The sequence below is a fragment of the Babylonia areolata genome, chromosome 2, assembly GCF_041734735.1.
Source record: "Babylonia areolata isolate BAREFJ2019XMU chromosome 2, ASM4173473v1, whole genome shotgun sequence".
NCBI classification, from domain to species: Eukaryota; Metazoa; Mollusca; class Gastropoda; order Neogastropoda; family Buccinidae; genus Babylonia; species Babylonia areolata.
The window spans coordinates 59,275,920-59,291,936 of NC_134877.1; the positions used below are offsets into that span (position 1 = coordinate 59,275,920).

A 16,017-nucleotide genomic window follows, 5' to 3' on the forward strand; every position below is an offset into this window, starting at 1 on the left:
TCCTGTAATCCATGTCAGCGTTCGGTGGGTTATGGAAACAAGAGTATACCTGGGCATGCGCACCCCCGAAAACGGAGTATGGCTGCCTATATGGCGTGGTAGATAAACACACACACACACACATGCACACACACGCACGCACACACACACACACACACACACACACACACACACACACACACACACCAGACTCCAAACCCCAGGCAGTATGTGTCCCGTCCGTTCATATAGCTGGCTGCAGATAGACATCATAACTGTACTTCCGGCTCCAAAGCCTGGCCTTGTGTGACGTCACGGGCAAGCCATCATGGCCGACTTCCGGTGGCCGGATGTAGCGGAAGGCAAGCCAGGAAGGTTGGGTGACCGGCACATCCGGGGCTGCTGTACACAATCACTTCGCTGTCTGCGTCGTTCTGTGATACTGGGACCGCTGTTTTCGCTGTTCGCTTCATTGTCAGTTGCCACTGAGTGGTACTGGAGAACCGCTGGGTCCCGTCTGTTGTATGATGCTGTTATTGCAAGCAGTGTGTGTGTGTGTGTGTGTGTGTGTGTGTGTGTGTGAGTGTGTAGGGGGGGAGGGTGTGGGTGTATGTGTTGTGTGTGTGGGGGTGAGGGATTTATAGAGTGTGTGTGTAGTGTATATGCGTGAATGTGTGTGCTTGTGTGTACCAAAATGGTATGTGTGTGTGTGTGTGTGTGTGTGTGTGTGTTATATTTATATGTGTGTATGTGTGTGTGTGTGTGTATGTATGTGTGTGTGTTTGTGTGCGCGCGCGCGTGTGTGTGAGATTGTGTGCGTGTAGTTTGTATGGGAATAATCGCGCGTGTCGCGCACCTAAGCTCTTAGACCGAACCTCAGAAAGAAGAAAAACCAGAGAATCCCCCCCAACCCCCAAAAACAACAAAAAAACAAAACAAAAAAAACAGAAGTCAGCTGTGGCCAGACAGATGGTTCGTAATTTAATGCAGACCAGTCAGCCATCTGTCCCAAACCAGCGCACGGGAGATACCGCCATCCATCCGGCTCCTCTCTTCTATCTTCTCACCAAGGTCAAGGGCTTCAAGAGGAAAGGTCAAGAAGGTCGACCTTGTGCATGTCATTAGTCACCGACGTCATCCCTACTACAAGATTCCGATATGCAGACTGTCCACTTCACTGTGAATGAATGAAACTTGTCCCTATTCGTTGGTAGATGTTCTCTGAGTTAGGATCCTCACAGAAGAGGTTTTCCTCACTCAGATTCGAAATATGCAAGTAAGTTCAAACTTTAGATTCCGAGCAAGGATATTGTCTTCTACACTGGCCTACTGGTGTTACACTTAGAGCAATTTTTACCCTGTACCTTTTCAACATGTGACGATGATTATGTCCTGGATTCTGGGGTTTAACTGCTGTGCTGTCTCAGTAGCAATAAGGAGAACGAAAAAAGACAAATGAAAGAATGAAGATCGAGAAAAAGGAAAGCAAAGACATAATAAAGAGAAAATGAAAGATTCGACGACAAAAAACAAACCCAAACCAAACCAAACCAAACCAAAACAAACAAACAAACAACAAAAAACCAACAAAAAAAACCAACGAAAGATTGAAGATACTGTCACACACACATGCACTCGAACACATAGTCACGAACACAATAACCAGACGAATATAAAGGGTCATGACAATTTAATGACAGAAGCATCATCATCAAATTGGTCATGATAATGATCATCATCATCATCACCGTTATCATCATTTACATTACGTCATGTACAACGGACGCCAAGATTTGTTCGCGTCGGGTTCACACACACACACACACACACACACACACACACACACAATCACGCTCGCACGCCATACACGCACGCGCATTTAAAAACACTGATATGTGTGCGCGCGTAGTTCCCACATATGTTCACATACACGCTCGCGCTTGCGCGAAAATAGAAAAGAGCGCATTTCCTAGCAGCCGTATGTGGACGGCCATTGAAGACTGACATGGGTTTCCAATCTGTTATACCACCACAACATCCAGTATAAGATACTTATCACTACCATATGTATTTGATGATTATTATTATCACCTCATCCCTCAATGAATAAATGAACATGCTAAAAAAAAAAAAAAAAAAATTTCAAAAATTTAAAAAAAGTAAGTACAACAAGCTATCACTGGCACAACTGTCCAATTTCAACCAGCGCCCAGAAATCGCCACTAGAAGCTCTCTTACAAATTTGCTGCCAGTACGATGCTCAACCTTTCTGAAAGTCTGTCACTCTGATTTCAGACTTTTTTTCTCTCTTTCTTTCTTTCTCTCTCCCTTCGAGGGTTTTCTGCTCACTCAGTCCAAGGGTTTGTAGGATTTTGAGTTTCTTTTTTGTTTGTTTGTTTGTTTTTACACATCTGTGCCTTGTGATAGATTATTCACTCGTTTGAAAAAAATCGAAATGTCGAAATGTATTCACATATTTGTGAGCTGTCGACTTTACTGTTCAGATATGACCGTGCGAGTTGTGCATGTAAAGCTCGCCCCAAAGTCTAGCAGTAAAAAAATTATCACTCTCCCCAGCAGATGGTTGCGAACCTTAAACCACCCAGTTGCATGAATGATTTTAGTAGCGCTAAGTTTGCTTATAGTATTGAGAGTGTTCCAAACTTAATGCACATTCCATAGACTTAGGAATATTCTTCAGTTAACCCTAAGAAAACATAGCACTGCTAAGATCGCCTATGCAACTCAGTTCTTTCTTCCACATAACCCTTTTCTTGCGCGTGAGCGTGAGCTGAACGTACACGAGGTGGGTGAGCGGGTAGTCTCGGCAAATGGGGTGGACAACATTAGAAGGGAGGTGGGGGGGGGGGGTTAATTTTGTGAGCAGGTTATGCGCTTGAGTTTCTGGTCTGCGTGCATGTTGCTGAGGAAAGGGGTTAGTGTTGAGGAAGGACATCTGGATTTGTTGGAAGAGTGGGAAGGAAGGGGGCAGGGGTTTAGATAGTTCCATGAAAGAGCTAACAGAGTTGATATGAAACAAATTACCACTTCCTAATACGCTTGCCATTGCTGGTTTGCTGGTTTGGTGGGAATCATATATAACACACCTTGTCACCAGTATCATGTATTCAGTTTTGTCCTCCTCTGTTCTCACTATAAATCACTGGACCGTGATGACTGAAACCTGTGGGAATTATGATAATACACACCTTGAATGTCACTGGTATTTTGTGTTCAAATCTACCCTCAATTTTTGACACCGTGAGGGGTAGTATTGGTAGGAATCATATAACATACTCTGAATATTACCACTATCTTGTGCTCAGATATAACCCCATCCTCTCTTTTATGGACTGTGAAGACTAGAAATTGGTGGGAATCATGTAACACACCTGGAATGTCACAAGTATAGTCTGTTCAAATATACCTCCTCTTCAGTTCTTAATATATTTGATTGCGAGGACTGAAAGTGGTGCGAATCATGCAACACACCTTGAATGTCACCAGTTTCATGCTCAAACCTTCCCCCTGTTTCCGACGCTATGAGGACTGGAATCGGTGGGAGAGGTATAACACACCTTGAATGTCATCACTATCGTGTGCTGAAATATACCCCCATCCTCTCTTCTTTTTTGGGCTGTGAAGACTGGAAATTGGTGGGAATCATATAACACACCTGAAATGCCACCAATGCTTTGCGCTCAGATCTACACTCCTCGGCGTTTTCACAACTTTGGACTGTGTGACCGACCGTTCAGATGTCCACCAGCTTGAGGTCACTCTTCCTGTGAGTCGCCATGAGCCGCTCCTTGCGGGATAAACTGATGGCGGAGGAGGAGGCGGTAGCGCAGGAGGAGGAGAGGGAGGGGGTGGGACCGGTGATGGAGGAGGATGAGCAGGTGGGGGGAAGAGAGGGCGCGTTGCCGGCGCCACCGCGGGCGTCTTCCTGCTGCACCAGGAGCTGCCTGCAGTTGGGGGAGGAGGAGTGAAAGTGGGAGGGGAGAGGGAGGCGCGGGAGGTGGGAGTCAGTGGCAGAGGCTCTCTGGTGGTGGGCGCCGGTGAGGTCGACGCTGGAGCATCGGGACATCGTGACCCGGGACTGCGACCGCCAGTGGGGGGAGAAGCCGGAGGGGTTCTGGACCAGGGGGACACTGGAGCACTGAGGCAAGGGGACACCACCAACACCACCACCACCAGAGGCCGCGGCGGGAAGAATGATGGTCGCCCCTTGTTGTTGTTGTTGTTGGTGGTGGTGGTGGTGACGGAGTGTTGAGGAGGAGGCACCTACTTCTCCTTCCTCCCATGGTTGTTGTTGCTGTTGCTGCTGCTGCTTCTGCTTCTCTTGTTGCTGTCGCCTGCCCACCATTCCCACCACCCCCTCCTGCCCCACAATGACGTCACGTGACGTCACCGAGGTTGTCGGCTGGGAGGAGGAGGAGTGAGGGGGGCCTCTTTTGCGGCTGCCGCCCTTCAGCCTCGGGGAGACGGTGGGAATAGTAGTGGTGGTGGTGGTGTTGAGGGTGGGGGTGGGGCTGTCCTCCATGTCCGGTGGCCTGAAAACCAACAGCATGACGTGTAAAAGAAGATGGGTGGAGACTCCCCACCTTTTTTTTTTTTTCCAAAATATATTCATGTCTTTATCATGTGTATGTTTTCTTGATGAACCCCCCAAAAAAACAAACAAACAACAACAAAACCATCCAAAACTAAAGACATGGCAATGTAATTGTTCACCATATTATACCTCACAAACAAATTTCCGTGTGGATTAATAAAGTATTTTTGATTTGATTTGATTCCAGTCGCATAAAAACAAGTTCTAAACAATGCAGATGGGTGGAGGCGAGTAGAATGATCCTCAGTAGCCTAATTTGTTGCTCATTAATTATTTTATTTTATTTTATTTTTTTGTCTACGCTTTTCGGAGAGTAAACCCTGCAGAGGTATTTGATAAAACCGTACTGGTTCAGTTCTAATTTTGAGTTCAACATCCCCCCCTCCCCCCCAATCTGCATCAAAATCACAAAGTCGCAACTTGGCCATATCGTTATCACTTATTTGAGATATATATATATATATATATATATATATATATATATATATATATAACACCCTCCCCCCTCTCTGACTCTCTCTTCTCTCCTGCTATTGTCTGCCTGCCTATTATCCTTGACCCCTCTCTTGCCTAGTCTCTGACTACTTTACTCACCAGCCTCTCTTCCTCTTCCCCAAGCAACACTTCACACTGTATTATTCACGTTGCATGCTCTGGGTGCAGTTTTTTATGAGCTTTGTTCACTTATGTGTTTTTCTTTTTGTAATTTAAATTCACCTTTTTGCACTTCTTCAATGTCTGTGTGTGTGTTGCATTTTGACACACCAGTAAAAGCCCTTGATAAAGACCAGTGGTCGAAATCGGTCGGGCATCAAACTGTTTTGTTGTCTTCCTTTTTTCTATTGTGATATATATATATATATATATATATGTCCAGCTGCTATCCGACTCTCGATGTCTCCCTCCAACCCTGGACTAGAGGTACGATACAGTTATAAGATTTACTTAATGCTTTAAACAAAACCTTGAATTATGACCCAAATACAGACAAACCAATAAAACAGTCACAAGCTTACATGACTGAAGCCTCAATGACTGAACGACACATGAAATGAATGATGAGCACCTAAAAGCAGCTAGCACTCAATCAACTCTAACGAAACGAAACGAAATTTTATTTCATCAGGGAAATGAGATAAGCAAAACATATATGCTTTTATCCACGTAGCCCTGGCGTATAAAAAGAAAGAAAGAAAAAAAAGAGGGATGTGTTGGATAAGGCTACATCAAAAGAACACATGAGCACAGAACCATTCATAACAAAGATATCAACGACAAAAATCCGCTGAAAATTCACGGGCATGAGAAACTTACGAAAAATACTACAACAAAGCAACAAAGTACAATAACTCTGTCCCACCCCCTACACCGGTCTCCTTCCCTCCAACCCCATGCACATAGTGAGACCCTCAGATTTCAACATTCACACGTGAATATGATTATTATCAAAGGCATCAAAATACATGATGATAGACCAATGCCTAACCAGATAGGCAGCCTGTTTTGGAAATGACTGTGTTTTTAAAGCGCTTAGAGCTTGGTCTGACCGAAGACAGGACGGGCGCATTACAGGTATCCATGCCAGTCAAACAAAATGTGTAAAAACAAGACAGAAAAAGAAAAGAAAAGAAAACACCGAAGTAGGCATCAAGCACAGACTGACCTGGGACTTCTCTGGAACAACATCCCGTCATGCAATATGTCTGCAGCACGTGCGCTCAGTTGCCTGGCCACTGTACAAACACACACACAAACACGCACGCACGCGCGAACACACACGCACGCGCGAAGACACACACACACACACACACACACACACACACACACAATGAAGAAACGTTACGTTGAAATGGATGTACAAGGCAAGCTGATAGAAATGAATATGACTCATTATAAGCAACATTTTTACGTTTATAACATCATAAGCTTGAACGTTTAATCAAGCACGTGAAATTTTTGTTTTCTTGTTGTTGTTTTCTCAGGTACTTTCTTCATAAACGTTGAATTCATAAAATGATTACCATTAACTGGTTTCAGTGACAAATTAGTTTGAAATACATTCTTTGAAACTACGAATTTGGTACGTAGATAGGAAGAAAGAGGACAGAAAAGGAAAGCAAGCAAGCGAAAAAGAAAAACAACAAAAAACAAAAAAACAAAGAAAGAAAGAAGGAAAAGGCACATTTCCCCCCGATATAGCTCCGCAGTGTTGTTTGCATTGAGACAAGTATGCACATGGGAAAAACATGCACGTGTGTGGCGAGAGTAGGAGACAAGAGAGGGTGGGGGGGGGGAGAGGCCTGGGGGTGGTGGATGAATAATGTTAACCCCTTGACTGCTGAAGCTTGGTTAAATGAGATCAGTGAAGCGGAATCTAAACTGCAATATCTACTTTGTGTGTGTGTGTGTGTGTGTGTGTGTGTGTGTGTGTGTGTGTGTGTTGTGATTGATTTTGAAGAACGAAAGTAATGCAGTCCCAACAGGAAGAAGTCCAGGTCGAGGAAGGTGACTGACATCGTGATCTGGAAGCTCAGCTTTACCGCTGTGACACGACAGCTTTCACTGACGTGCGTACCCGTCAGCAGCAGTCAAGGGGTTAAATACGATGAACAGAATGATAACAATAATACAGAATCGACGATTTGCAGGCCACCTAACCGCATGTCACGTTACAAAAATAAAATCCAGACAACATCGATATCAACAGAGACAGCAGCAGTTGTAGCAGAACAACAATACTGAGAAGACAAGAGTGTTCTTTTACCATTTACCACGCTGCAAGCTGGCACGGAAAATTGTTTTTATGCAAACTTCAACAAAAGCTAGGAACCTGGGATGGGTTACATGAGCGACCTTAGCAGCGCTATATTTGCTTAGCGTTAAGAACGTCCCAAAGTCTATGCAAGATAGTGTGGAGTTAGGATCGTTCCTATCGCCAAGAAAACTGAGACTGGCGAAGATCGCTCAAGCCAAACAGCCCAGGCCGGGACTGCATTCACAGGCGATAGTAGCTGAGCCACGTTTGCTTTGCGTTTAGAATTTTTCTAAGCCTTCGTTAATTCCATATAGACAAGGGACTTTCCTGACGTTGAGCAAACGCACGCATCACTACTATAATCGCTTTTCCTTAAGTCTGCGTTAATTCCTTAGACATGGGGATTTTCTTAACGTTGACCAAACGCACGTATCACAATTTTGATCGCTTAAGGAACCGAGCCTGCTGCATACACGCGCATTGGTCACAGGCACTATGTGCACATAAACAAAGGGTACGAACATCGCAGGCTGGCGCATAAGCAACATACATGTCACAACGAGCTCTCTGTCTGTTTGTCTGTCTGTCTCTCTAAGAACATAAGTATCACAACTTGCTCTCTCTCTCTCTCTCTCTCTCTCTCTCTCTCTCTCTCTCTCTCTCTCTCTCTGCGTATTGTCAACGTGTGTGCAAGCCGAAGAGCGCACCTGTGTGTAAGGATACTGAAAAGACGTGTACGTATAACATGTATGTATTTATGAACACCAACGCGTTCGTGCCTGTGCTTGTGTGCGTCCGGCAACTGTGCGCGCCCACACGTACACACTCGTGCCGTTGTATGCAAACATGCACGCCCGCGTGCGTCTGAGCACAGTGAAAAAGCGTAACAGATGAATTGTGTATGTATTTATGCGCATGCTTCAATGTGATCGTATGTGTGTTTGCGCGCGTCCGTGGTCTGTGCGGGCACACACGTACACGCTCATGCCAGGGAATACATGCATGCACGTTCCTGTGTGAATATTCATTGTGATGAATAATATGTTTGTAATCTGCACACAGACATTTTGGCATCCTTTTCAGCATGTGGTGCGTGCGTGTTCAGCACATACATACTGCACAAAAAGTTAAAGACCACTTCATAAAAAGTAGGCATATTTTCTTAAAAAAAGAAACAAACAAACAAACAAAAAAGAAAATCGAGGTGATTTGAATTATGCAAGCTATACATCTACCATGAGCCTGTCACTGAATACACAGTCGGCTATTTCAGGCACTTGTGCCACCTAAACAACTTGAAAAATGAGTTTTAAAATCGATGTTTTAGCCAGAAAGTCAGTTATTGAGTGGTGTATACAATAAACAAAAAAAAATGTATTGTTTTCATTGTAAATGAACAAAGATGAAGAAACCACCTCTGTTTATGTGTGGTGCTCTTTACACTGGCTGCTCACACTGCTGTTTACCGCGCGCCGAGAAGTTCGGCATCATCTGATAATGCCCCCCAAAGAAAACTGCAAGTTTTTACATAAATTTTTGTGAACTTTGTATGATCTCACCATGCCCCCAAGAAGATGAACTGTGCAACTGAGTTCACAAGTGGTCCTCAACTTTTTGTGCACCCTGTGTTATGTCACCATGCCTCCCCCAAATGAGAAAAACTGTACAAGTATTCAAGTGGTCCTTAACTTCTTTCTTTCTTTCTTTTTCATGACTGCGTTTGGTGACAAGTGACAGACTGGGAGATTCTGGGAAGAACGTACGTGGAGGAGGTCCCCCGCGCAGAGGGCCCAGGGGTTCTTGGGGAGACCGCTGCTTCAGCTCCCGTTCCCCCCGCGCCCCCTCCCGACACGCCGCGGCGCTCCGCTTGTCCGCGCCGCCTCCGCCGCGGGAAGCGGTGACCAGGTCGGGAAGTAAGGGAGGCAAGGCAGGGACGAGCGTGGTGGCTTTGTACTTGCCCTCCTTCTCTCCCTTCTTTACCATGGGCTTTCTCTCCACGGGCTGTTGTTCCGTCGCCTTCCAACAGTACAGTATTGTATAGTTGTAAGCCAGTTATCGTCAGGTTAACTCCTTGACTGTTGTGGACCTTGGTTAAATGAGGGTTAAATGAGATCAGTGTGGGTGAATTCCGGGTGCAATTTCTGCTTTTTGTGTGCTTCTCAGTGGTGTAAAAAAAAACAAAAAACTTTTTACTCAGTAAAAGTAATGCAAGGCCGGGGACAAGTCGGTCAAAATTTTTAATACAGCACAGTGACTGACATCCTCATACTGCAAGTTCAGCCTTACATCACTGAGGCATTTCACCGAAAAGCATACTCGTCTGCAGCAGTCAAGGGGTTAAGAAGTTGTCTTGGCGGCGCTTTCTGACAACACACGTCACATGAGAAAGGGAGCAGAGGCACTGATGGGCACTCTTGTTTTTGGTGGAGTTTGTGTGTGTACAAAATGGTAGTGCGTGCGTGCGTGTGCGTGTGTGATATTAATATATTTGTGAGTTTTTGTGTGTGTGTGTGCGATATATATATGTGTGTGTGTGTGTGTGCGTGTGTGTGTGTAACCAATGAGTGTGGCTGTGTGGGTGTGTATCTGAACTTTTATAATAAAAGAATTCTGGTGTTGAAATATACATTTCATTTGTATATAAAAAAAAAGAAAGAAAGAAAGGAAAAAAAAAAACTTTTTTTTTTTTATATTGGATTTCTCCCGTGAAGCGCAGCCTTCTGATGTTCTTATATTTATTCTTTTATCAGTAACGGCAACAGAGGTGACCAAAAACAGTTTTCTGGTTTTAAACTGGACAATAAAGACGTATTGTTACTGATATCAATTTACTCGGGTGTGGTAAGATGCTGTAGGCTTACTGTACAATGAATAGCTTGGTATTAGGTGAAACTGGTTCTGAAAGGAGTACAGATACAAGTGTACAAATGAGTGCACGTGAGTGCGGGTTAGTGTGCATAAATAAATAAATAAATAAATAAATAAATAAATAACCCGTGAAGATTCCTGCAACACTGTAACACCCAAAGCGATGGAATACCGCCACTAATTTCAATGGGAAAAATAAAGCGACACACACACAATTCTAACGTCACTGAACAAAAACCAAATATATCAGAAAATAGAAAGCTTTACCGATTTCAATGTATTAAAAAAGAAAACAACAACAACAAAAAGCAACAACACACCAACAATATACTGAAGCCAGTACAAAACACAAAGGACTTAATGACTACCGTTGATTTCACGTTAAACCAAAACAACAGAAAACTAGCTACTAAAAATATCACAATAAACTACAAAGATAGCACTGCATCCATCTAAGTAAATGGACAATAAAACACAAACGTGCTGACTGTGACTACTTGATAGGGAGCAAATGGACACCTCCTCTTCCCCCGCCCTCCCCATCCAAAAAGTATGCTCAGAGGGAAATCGCAGCATACACACGGTCAGCAAAACCCTTTCAAACATACTTTTTGGTGAGAAAACATTCAACTAAAGATTCCGAGTCTCGAAATCCCCACTGAACAATAACCTGCAGCAATTTAAGTCGTAAAACAAGGGAGATTCTCCATGCATGTGGAAGCAGAGTGTAATTATGATAGTTAACAGAATGTATGACAACTTTTTCGTCCCAGAAATGAATCTTCCTCATTTTTCAGTCCATACATCTGAAATGTAACGCAGACAGAAAATCCCCAGTGCTAAGTTACCACTTTACACATATTATTAACGCTATAAAGAAAACCCTTTTCTTAAAATATATACCTGAACAATCAGAAAGGGACGTAGTTTTATTGCGTTATATTTTTTTTCTTCTCTTTTGTTTTCGCAGCAGATATGGAACCGAAAACTCGCTGATCCTGATCACACTGGCTGATTCTGATCACACGCACACACGCACACACACACACACACACACACACACACACACAACAGGTACACGCGCAAAAAAAAAGAAAAAAAAGCAAAAAAAAAGCACTACGAGAAATGGCAACATAACAAAATAAAGCAAATAGTTTCTCGGGTTAATTCTACAATAACATGACACGACCAAACAACACGACACAACACTATACCCGGTCAGTCCTACACAAAAGACCCGCGACACGACACAACACAACACAGTGCATCACAACAGATCTGACCCGCAACACAACACAACCGTTACCACGTCTCACCTCCAACATCTTCGCGGTGACGTCAGGCGGCAGCGATGATGACGTCATGCTTCCGCTGACGTCAGTGCCACGTGACAGAGAGGGAGGGCAGGCGTGAGGGATGGAGGGGAGGCTCAGCCGCTCCCGCTCACTGATAACCTCATCAGCATCACCACCCCCTCCTCCACCCTGAGCACCGTTAAGGGGTTGGGTACCGTGCTGACTGTGGCGTCGGGAAGGAGGAGGAGGGGGTTTGGTGGAGTGAGGGGCAGGAGGTGGAGGAGCGGCTCTGTGGTTGGTGGTGGAGGGTAGTGGGGAGGAGGGTTTGGTTCCGGGATGGTGTTGTTGGTGGTGGTGTTGGTGCTCTTTCCGGTGAGAGAGGAAGAGCCCCTTGAGGAAGTCCAGCGGGGTCTTGCCGCCCCCCTTCTTCCCTCCCACCACCCCCTCACCACCACCCCCACCCCCCATCACCCCCTTCCTGCCCCCGCCTCCCCTCTCCACGGGCGGGATATGCAAGGCTTCCTCCAGCAAGCGAGCACACCCTGAGGAGGGAAACAGTCTCAGTTTCAGTTTAAAGGAGGTGCCTAAAAGCGGCGCGGAGTGATCCATGTGTACGCTACACCAGATCTGCTTTTCAGATGCCTGACTTTCACTTAGACCCTAACACCCCTTTTTCTTCTTCATATTTATTATTATTATTATTATTACTGTTGTTGCTGTTGCTGCTGCTGCTGTTATTGTTGTTGATGTTGATGTTGTTGTCAAAAATGGTAATGAATGGTAGTGGTCGAGTTGGAGGCAGTAGGTGTTGTAGCATTATCATTATTGCTAGACGTGGTGGTGGTGGTGGTGGTGGTAGTAGTAGTAGAAGGAGTAGTAGCAGGAGTAGGTAAAGGTAGGAGCAGGAGTGAAACCAATTCACTGAAATCATCAGTATAAGTGATCTGTTTGAAGATGAGAAATGTCGGCCTGAAGGTGAGGGTTTCCATTATTGTAAAGACACTGATACTAAAGCCTGAAAACTCTTCTTCTCTCTTTCAAATAATGTTTATCTTTAAAGGCGCAAGTATGTTCATTACCCCTATGAGCGGACTGCTCGGCGTAGGCCAGTGGAGTGCCCCCGTCAGCGTCCTTGACATTGGCCATGACCCCGAGGTCAAGCAATACCTGCACGCACTGCACATGTCCCATGGCCGCCGCCCAATGGAGAGGCGTCCTGTGATAGTAATAATGACAGTGCTTAACATATAATTCCACACTCAACATCCATGTTTACTAACCATTACCATGTGCTTTTATATATCCCCCTCCCTCTAATCCCAACTTATTTCTTTTCTTTTCAAATGTGTTTTTTCTGACACCCTTTCATGAGGGGCAATGGCCTATATGAACAAACCATTCATTTATTCTCTCTCTCTGTCTGTCTGTTTCTGTCTCTGTCTGTCTGTCTGTTTGTCTGTATGTCTGTCTGTCTGTCTCTTATGAAAAGAAAAAAAAAAGAAAGAAAGAAAGAGATAAATCAACGAACGAACAAACTGAACCTATCGTCCGGATCGGGGCAGTCGGGCTGGCAGGCTGAGTAGACAGCCAGCTGCTGAACGATCTCGGCGTGTCCCGCCGCCGCCGCGAAGTGCAGGGCCGTCTTCCCCGTGTGGTCCTGGGCCGTCAGCATCCTGTCCCTCTCCCCCTCCGCCTCCCCCAGGCTTTCCCCTCCCTGCCTCGTCCTTTCTCTCGGGCTCTCCCCAGGCGGCCTGTCTCCCAGCCGGAGGGAAGAGGCGTGCAGCAGGAGACGGCAGGTTTCCGGGCAACCGTTCTGTCGCAGGAAACGGACGAGGGTGGGCATGGAAGGATACTCAGGGGACACATAAGAGACACACGGGATAGTGGGACCGTGTGACAGGCAAGGGACACGTAAGCGACCGTGTGACACACAAGGGACGCCTAGCGGACCGTATGACACACAAGGGACACCTAGGGAACCATGGCACACACAAAGACGCCTAGGGGACCGTGTGACACACAAGGGACACCTAGGGAACCGTGTGACACACAAGGGACATCTAGGGAACCATGGGACACACAAGGGACACCAAGGGGACCATGGGACACATAATTAACACCTAGGGAACCATTGGACACACAAGGGACACCTAGGAAACCATGGGACACACAAGGGACACCTAGGGGACCGTGAGACACATAAGGGACACATAGGGAACCATGTGACACACAAGGGACACCTAGGGGACCATGTGACAAATAAGGGACAAATAGGGAACCATGGGACACACAAGGGACACCTAGGGAACCATAGGACACACAAGGGACAGCTAGAGGACCATGGGACACACAAAGTATACTAGGGGACCACGGGACACACAAGGGACACCTAGGGGACCATGGGACACACAAGGGACACCTAGGGGACCGTGTGACACACAAGGGACACCTAGGGGACCATGGGACACACAAGGGACACCTAGGGAACCATGGGACACATAAGGGACACCTAGGGAACCATTGGACACTCAAGGGACACCTAGGGGACCATGGGACACCCAAGGGACACCTAGGGGACCATGGGACACCCAAGGGACACCTAGAGGACCATGGGACACACAAGGGACACCTAGGGAACCATGGGACACATAAGGGACACCTAGGGGATCATGGGACACACAAGGGACACCTAGGGGACCTTGGGACACACAAGGGACACCTAGGGGACCATGGGATATACAAGGGACACCTAGGGAACCATGGGACACATAAGGGACACCTAGGGGACCATGAGACATACAAGGGACACCTAGGGAACCATTGGACATACAAGGGACACCTAGGAAACCATGGGACATACAAGGGACACCTAGGGAACCATGGGACACATAAGGGACACCTAGGGGACCACGGGACACATAAGGGACACCTAGGGAACCACGGGAGACACAAGGGACACCTAGGGGACCATTGGACACACAAGGGACACCAAGGGGACCATGGGACACATAAGGGACACCAAGGGGACCACGTGACACACAAGGGACACCTAGGGGACCATGGGACACACAAGGGACACCTAGGGAACCGTGTGACACACAAGGGACACCTAGGGGACCATGGGACACACAAGGGACACCAAGGGGACCATGGGACACATAAGGGACACCAAGGGGACCATGTGACACATAAGGGACACCTAGGGAACCATGGGACACATAAGGGACATCTAGGGGACCTTGTGACACACAAAGGGACACCTAGGAAACCGCATGACGCACGAGGGACACCAAGAGAAGTATGTGACACACAGGGGACACCTGGCAAGAGCGCATCAACACAGTGCAGCCCCACCTTTTTCTTCAATGTCTTTTTTTCCCCCGTCTGCAAATGCATTAATTGTTTAACTACCAAGATGGATATTTCTCCAGAGAAATTTAAAATTTCCCAGGGACAACAAGCCTTTTTGTTGCTACGGGTTCTTCAGAAGCGTGCACAGAGCCGTTATAATGGTATATAGTTAGTTACCTGAGCGGCCCAGTGCAGGGGAAGCTTGCCATCCATGTCTGGCAGCAGCAGGGAGGCCCCGCGCTCCATCAGACAGCGGACATGGTCGGGCCGCTTGTGGAAGGCCGCCCAGTGCAATGCTGTCATTTGCTGGTGCCGTGGTGGATCACGATGCAGAATAGAACAAAATATGGAATGAGAACTGAACTGAGTTTCTGATTAGATTTAGAATTTTTGGGGGAATAAAGAAAAAAAAATAGAAAGAGAACAGAACAGAATTTTGGGATTACAGTTCAGAACGGGATGGAATAAGAAATGGAATGGAATACAGGAGAACAGAATAGAACAGGAGGTAATAGAACAAAGAAGTAGAACAGAAGACAGACAGAAGGAAAGAGAAGATAATTCGACTGAGCATTTATTCGTGCATGTCGCTTACACTAACACACACTCTCTCTCTCTCGTTCAGGTATGAGACTGAAAAGAGGAGGAAGAGATGAAGAATGACAGATAGAAAATGTCAGGTAAAGTAAGGGAGAGCGAGCGAGCGAGCAAGAGAGCGAGCGATATATACATACAGATAGGCTGATACATAATACATACAAATAGATATGTAGATGTATAGATATAGATATTAGAGAGAGAGAGAGAGAGAGAGAGAGAGAGAGAGAGAGAGAGAGAGATTACCTCATGATCCTGTTGATTAATGTCAGCATGGGAGGAAGACTGCAGCAGTGTCATTAGAGATCTGAAACAGACCAGTCCATCCTCCCTCTTTTTCATTCCGCAAAGGCATCATCGCAATTCCACTCTCTCTCTCTTACACTTCACACTGTTCTGTCATCAGAGTTCTGTCAATAAGGCATTCCAGTCTCCAGTAGCTAGCTTAGGAGATACGAGTGACACCCGATTGACAAACAGGAGCCAAAGACTTATTGAGACACAATTTTCTTTCCTCAGAATTGCTACTCGTAACACGAAACAGATTTGGAAGCAAC

The 16,017-nt window shown here is 46.0% G+C and overlaps 2 protein-coding genes across 2 annotated transcripts in view; both read right to left on the bottom strand.

The window, feature by feature from the left end:
• Window positions 1–223: 223 nt before the first annotated feature.
• On the bottom strand, window positions 224–9,262 carry LOC143277847 (uncharacterized). The gene is made up of 4 exons (XM_076582774.1): window positions 9,113–9,262; window positions 6,258–6,327; window positions 3,904–4,532; window positions 224–381 (listed from the first exon to the last, which is right to left on the bottom strand). Exons 2-4 carry the CDS (start codon window positions 6,278–6,280, stop codon window positions 224–226), a joined length of 810 nt encoding a protein of 269 aa, XP_076438889.1. The 5' UTR covers window positions 6,281–6,327; window positions 9,113–9,262.
• Window positions 9,263–11,646: 2,384 nt separating this feature from the next.
• Window positions 11,647–16,017, bottom strand: part of LOC143277854 (ankyrin repeat domain-containing protein 55-like) — a 17,435-nt gene continuing 13,064 nt past the window's right edge. Inside the window, exons 5-10 of the mRNA XM_076582787.1 lie at window positions 15,707–15,767; window positions 15,041–15,169; window positions 13,054–13,325; window positions 12,592–12,728; window positions 11,733–12,054; window positions 11,647–11,701 (exon numbers count right to left, since the gene is read on the bottom strand). Coding sequence (XP_076438902.1) covers window positions 11,647–11,701; window positions 11,733–12,054; window positions 12,592–12,728; window positions 13,054–13,325; window positions 15,041–15,169; window positions 15,707–15,767 — 976 coding nt within the window. The remainder of the gene's footprint in view (window positions 11,702–11,732; window positions 12,055–12,591; window positions 12,729–13,053; window positions 13,326–15,040; window positions 15,170–15,706; window positions 15,768–16,017) is intronic.

Bases quoted from the DNA above. Each gene is read 5' to 3' on its own strand.
- LOC143277847 (XM_076582774.1), bottom strand. From the start codon at position 6,280: ATGTTGTTCCAGAGAAGTCCCAG. The intron at 4,533-6,257 runs GTCAGTCTGTGC...GTTGGTTTTCAG, and splicing joins TTGTTCCAGAGAAGTCCCAG to GCCACCGGACATGGAGGACA. The intron at 382-3,903 runs GCAACGCGCCCT...GATTGTGTACAG, and splicing joins AGACGCCCGCGGTGGCGCCG to CAGCCCCGGATGTGCCGGTC.